The sequence below is a fragment of the Syngnathus leptorhynchus genome, chromosome 10, assembly GCF_054491065.1.
Source record: "Syngnathus leptorhynchus isolate UIUO chromosome 10, UIUO_Slep, whole genome shotgun sequence".
Taxonomy (NCBI): Eukaryota; Metazoa; Chordata; class Actinopteri; order Syngnathiformes; family Syngnathidae; genus Syngnathus; species Syngnathus leptorhynchus.
The window spans coordinates 3886182-3892017 of record NC_141204.1 but is presented as its reverse complement, the minus strand read 5'-3'; the positions used below and the strand labels follow the sequence as shown (position 1 = coordinate 3892017).

The 5836-nt window shown below is 44.1% G+C and overlaps 1 protein-coding gene across 1 annotated transcript; it reads left to right on the top strand.

The window, feature by feature from the left end:
- Window positions 1–1078: 1078 nt before the first annotated feature.
- LOC147049997 (leucine-rich glioma-inactivated protein 1-like) lies at window positions 1079–5750 on the top strand. The gene is made up of 8 exons (XM_085922088.1): window positions 1079–1320; window positions 1405–1476; window positions 2083–2154; window positions 2222–2293; window positions 2665–2736; window positions 3283–3452; window positions 3556–3720; window positions 4128–5750. The coding sequence occupies exons 1-8, from the start codon at window positions 1094–1096 to the stop codon at window positions 4943–4945; spliced, it is 1668 nt and encodes a 555-aa protein (XP_085778214.1). The 5' UTR covers window positions 1079–1093; the 3' UTR covers window positions 4946–5750.
- The last annotated feature ends 86 nt before the right edge of the window (window positions 5751–5836 follow it).

Here is a 5836-nt window from a genome sequence, read left to right as displayed (position 1 = left end):
AGTAGCAATATTATTTCATGGACATGTTGAGCATGACATGCAAATAAAGTCTATTTTTGAAAATCAGCCCAGTTGCTGTCCTGACCGTTTTTTCCTCATCACACCACAATCATGTCCAGTGTTCTCCATGAAGCTCATAAAAAAATGCCATTTGTCTCCTTCTGGGAATTAGCTTTCTCTCTCTCTCCTCTACACGCATGCTCATAACATTATTGGTTTCGTCCCTGCTCTTAAAGTATCCCCTAAGTGCTCGTAAAAAAAAGAAATCCCTGACTGCCCGTGGCTAAAATTGTATTATCGTGATAAACAGATACAGGATATGAAATGTTGTCATCTTATTAGATGACATCTTGTGTTAGCGAGAGATCTTTATTTAGGCTGGCGGTCCGGGAACACCGAGTTATTTTTGTTTTGGTTATGATTGAGTTGTATTGCAATTATTTTAAATATTGTAAAAAGAGGAGGGAGAGGGGGGGGGGGGGTGTTACTGCATGGAAGCACACCAGCTGTCACTATGACAGGGGGGGCATTCCCCACACCCCATAACACAAGGAAACAGTCACGTCTCAAGTCCATTAGTCGCCATGGAAACAATCCATGGAAACTCAAGCAGAAAAGATGAAACCTATTTGCAAAAGCAATGTTCATGCATTTTCACACCAATCAACAATGATCGATCACCCACTAGCATTTTTCATTTTGATATCAAACAATATCAACGATTGAGTGACTATTCGGATTGATCCCACCCACCAGTAGAAATGACATGCATTTTCTCCAGCTGATTCACCACAGAGCTCACACCTCCTCCTCTCCTTTTTCTTCTTCCTCCTCCTCCTCTTGCCCCCCCCCCCCCCCCCCCCCCAAAAAAAAAAAAAAACCATAAGGCGTGGTTTTTACTCGGATGGTGATGCGAGCTCCGTCTGCTCCCGCTGGGCTTCCCCCACCTGCGCCCGTGCACACTTGCGCTCCCTCTCGTTGAGTCGAATAATTTGACATTTCTTTTTTTTTTCTGTTGCGTGATCCTCACCACGGAGAAAGAGGTTCACCGCTCGGATAAACAAGCGGCGGCGGAGGAGGAGGAGAGCGGTTGATGCGCGGAGGACGCACCGGGAAGAGGATGGCTCCCACAACGCGCCGAGCATCCCCGTGGCTCGTCGCGCTCACGCTCGTACTGACGTGCGCGGGGCCGCCGCCGGTGGACTGCAGGCGGGCCCGGCAACCGCGGTGCCCCGCGTCCTGCACATGCACCAAAGACAACGCGCTGTGCGAGAGCTCCGGCCTCATCCCCAGAGCCTTCCCGCCTGATGTTATCTCTCTGTAAGGCAGCTTCTTCCAAATCCTCCTTCCTTCTCCCTCCTCCTCTTCTTCATTGCAGTGTTTTGTTCCGATTCCCTTGCTCAGGTCTTTCGTCAAGTCGGAATTCACAGAGATCCCCAGGGAGAGCTTCATCCATACGCCCGCCCTGCACCTCCTGTGAGCAAACTCGTGCAATTCTCGTATTTGGTCTTTTTTTTAAATTTTGCTGCAAACTAACGCCATGTTGGGATCTCACTGAGAGTTCTTTCCAAATCCAGTGATGCCTTAAGATGTCAGTAAAAAAAAGTAAATCTTTGACCATGTTTGTAAATGAAAACAAACTCATCTCAAAGCATCCTTCCAGATTGAAATGAATGGAAATGGCTAAGAAGGAAACATATTGAATATGTCACAATATGAAACAGTTTGTGAATCCTGATTTCATGTTGCGATTGATTGTGCTGCTCCTTCTGCTATACTCGCTTTGGCCACCGGAGGGCAGTATAATACACACAAATGAATTGTCACTGCTTCGTCGGGCTAATAATTAGGCCCATATATGACGTTTTCTCATTCGTTAGCATTAAGATAGCTTTTTAATTGATATTTTAAGAATATATTCCATGTGCCATCGTTAACCTTAACTTTATTGTGATCAAAATTAAGACCATTTGAACATCTGAATTTTGGGATGAACAATGTTGTTTTTAATGAGCTATATTTTTTTAGATTGATATTTTTAAGGTAGTGGAATGTTTAGTAACATTTGACATCTCTGTGCAGCCTCTTCACAGCCAATAACCTGGAGTCTCTAGATGAAGACGCTTTCCTCGGCCTTCCTCATCTGGAATATCTGTGAGTGGACGAGTTCTGAAAAATTTTCTCGAGACTTCATTGAGCACTATTTCTCTTTTCATCATAGGTTCATTGAAAACAACCAGATCAATTCCATATCGCCGTACGCTTTTCGAGGACTGAAAACCTTGGTGCATCTGTAAGTATGACATACCTCAAATATACTAAAAATAAGGACACCATAAATTATAATCCAAAAGATTTAGGAGGGGGGGGGGATTAATTGTGCTTTAAATACATTTCCGCTCTGTCGCTTATGATGGATGAACAGTACGCCAGAAATAGACAAGAACTCTGGCGATGTCTGTTAAGATTTTCTGCAGTTTCACTTGACATGACTAAAGGCCTACCCAAAAGGAAACTGACAAAAAAAAACATCTGCTCTGAGGTGTTACTCCTCCTATTGCGCAATATTGTGTGTTAATCGTTACCATAAAACGAGCAGAAGAGGAAGAGCTATTTGCCTCCATGATGACGTGATTTTTTATTTTATTTTTTTTCCCCCTACAGGAGTCTGTCTTACAATAATCTTGAAACCCTCCCCAAAGATTTGTTCAAAGGCCTGGAAGCCTTGACGAAAGTGTAAGTATCACTTTTTTTTTTTTTTTATAACACTGAAGAATTGCATAATGAGTTACATAATGAGCCAAACTATGCAAACATGAACAATGAGTTTTTTTTGGCCTCTATATTTAGTTGACGGCATCATTACGCCTCTCCGTCCGAGGCTCTAAAAAGTGTGGGGGCAGCTGGCACATTTCACACCATTAAAAATTGCACGAGGGGGGTGAATTTGGAACTAATGAGACTGTGAACGTTTCTGCGACTTCCCTCCGGTCCTTCTTTCCCTTTTAATGAGTACAGTAGAAATGTGAACGCGATTCCGGGTACAAAAATAAACTTCCTCGGGGTCAAACTGTTTTGAAACATCTTCCCGCACAGACTAATTTTACGCCTGGATAAGCTCATTTGAGCTAACAACAGTTAGCGACACTCTGATTCGCTAACAAACATGTCACCGCGACAAACCCCGCCTTTAAAGCCAAACACTTTCAAAGTCAAAGATACTATGAGTGTCTTTCGAGGCATATCATTTCAAATTGTGAACTGTCGCACCTTTTTTTCTAGAGACCTACGAGGGAACCGCTTCACGTGCGACTGTAAGCTAAAGTGGTTGGTGGAGTGGATCCACAGCACAAACGCTACGGTGGATCAAATCTACTGCAAAGGCCCGTCGGCGCTGCAGGACAAGAGGATCAATGACCTCATGCCGCAGTCCTTCGACTGCATCACCACAGGTGCTCTCAGGCGGCCATTTTGAAATAGCCGATAGCTCGGTTGAATAGTCGGTTGGTTAGTTGCTTGTTAGCTAAAAGTCTGTTTTGCTTTTCTCTCTCGCAGAGTTTGCTTCATACCAGTCCCTCAAGTTTGAATCCATATCCGTGGAGGCCTTTACCTTCAGCGAAGACCAGTTTGTGGTTTTTGCTCAGCCCTTCATTGGCAAGTGTAGCTTCCTGGAGTGGGACCATGTGGAGATGGTGTTCAGGAATTTTGATGATATTGACAGTAAGTATCAAAAGAAAATTGAATCCTTTCAATAATGATGGCGTACAAGTCGTCCAAGTTTCTATCTGCTCTGCTGAACTGCACATTCAAATGAGTAACGTCATCTAATAAAACTGCCACACACACACACAGGCATAGTAACAGGATGATGTCATTCCTGTTTACTCAAGCCACTTGTGTCATTTACATGAACCGCAATCACCGGGAAACAAATCAATTCCGAATGTGCAGCAAGAAGGAACATTTGGTTCTGGATTTAGCTGCGTCTCGGTCCTAATGTTTTGTTCCGTTGAAAACAGCAGTTGAGATTGAGTAAAAAAAAAAAAAGGTTGTCTAAATTGTAATAGTTTGTTTTAATCTGCAATCAACCCCAGTTTATGACGCAAAACCGATTGTCTCCACGCCAGGCACTTCCACGGTGATCTGCAAACCTCTGGTGATCGACAACCAGCTCTTCATCATCGTGGCTCAGCTCTTCGGCGGCTCGCACATCTACAAACGCGACACCTCTGCCAACAAGTTCATCAAACTCCAAGGCATCGACATCCTCAAGATCCGCAAGCCCAACGACGTGGAGACGTTCCGCATCGACGGCGAGTCTTTCTTCGCCATCGCCGACAGCTCCAAAGCCGGCTCCACCACCATTTACAAGTGGAACGGGAACGGTTTTTACTCCCACCAGTCTCTGCACCCCTGGTACCGCGACACCGACGTGGAGTACATGGAGATCTCCTCCAAGCCTCACCTCATCCTGTCCAGCAGCTCCCAGAGGCCCGTCATCTACCAATGGAACAAAGTCACCAAGCTCTTCGAGCGGCGTACCGACATCCCCGAAATGGAGGACGTCTACGCCGTCAAGCATTTCCAGGTCAAATCGGACCTCTTCCTCTGCCTGACGCGCTTCATCGGCGATTCCAAGGTGATGCGCTGGGATGGCGCCCTCTTCAAGGAACTGCAGACGGTGCCGTCGCGCGGCTCCATGGTATTCCAGCCGTTAACGGTGGGCAGCTGGCAGTACGCCATCTTGGGTAGCGACTACTCCTTCACTCAGGTGTATCGCTGGGATCCCAAGAAAGGAGAGTTTGTCCACTTCCAGGAGCTCAACATCCAGGCGCCCAGGGCCTTCTCGCCCGTTTCCATCGACAACCGCCAGTTCTTGCTAGCCTCCAGTTTCAAAGGGAAAACGCAGATTTACGAGCATCTGGTCATCGACCTGAGCAACTGAACGGGTACGCCGGGGATGACGGCTGATGCTATCTTGAGAAAGGCGCGCATTATTATGCAATGTGTTCTCCTTTCAAAGTGGGTAAAAGTATTGGGACATGTTGAAAAAATAAATTCATTCATTTAAAAATAAATAAATACATTTGAAAAGAAATAGATAAAATAATAAAAAACATAAAAAAAGAAAAAGAAACTTGATCACGCTCACTTTAGAAATTTAAAGAATCAAAAATGATTTAGTTATCAACATGAAATTTGCTCTGATCCACAAAATGTCTGAAAATCCACAAGAGTCTTTTTTTTTTTTCAGATTTTTCCTTTCTCCGGTTTGTCCCAATACTTTTTCTCTGCAGATTATATTTTAGTCGCATCAAGATTGGGCGTAATGCATGCATCTCAAGCTAGAATCAGACTTCCTGCATGATCAGGCCGTCCACGCATCATCATCATCATCATCATCATCATCCGCAAATCCAGAATGTGCATTAGAACATGACATTTGTCCGCTCATGTATGTATCAGCACAAAGTCATGCTCACGTGGAACTTTTCAACCAATCTGCCAAAAAAAAAAGAAATGTTTACATTTTTCAAATTTGTAAAAAAAAAATTAAAAAAAGAAGCTTTTGTAAGGGGTCGACAGCAGTTACATTGATATTTAACAAAATCTGCCTTCCTCACCTTGTACATTTAAAATTTGTTTGTATTTTTAAACTATTGATATGTGTTTTTTTTCAGGAGCACTTGAGATTTGTTTCACTTTTTGTCTTTCATGTACACAAAGCGCTACTAACTAAACAGCCATTTGTTTTCCATTCTACTTTTCTCCAAAGTAGTTGTGCCGAATCTGAATTGTAGCAGCGGCGGCGGCTCGGACCGTGTTGACGGTTAGG

Coding starts and splice junctions, on each gene's coding strand:
- LOC147049997 (XM_085922088.1), top strand. CDS start 1,094: ATGCGCGGAGGACGCACCGGGAAGAGGATGGCTCCCACAACGCGCCGA. Junction 1,321..1,404: donor CCGCCTGATGTTATCTCTCT/GTAAGGCAGCTT, acceptor TCCCTTGCTCAG/GTCTTTCGTCAAGTCGGAAT. Junction 2,737..3,282: donor CTGGAAGCCTTGACGAAAGT/GTAAGTATCACT, acceptor CTTTTTTTCTAG/AGACCTACGAGGGAACCGCT.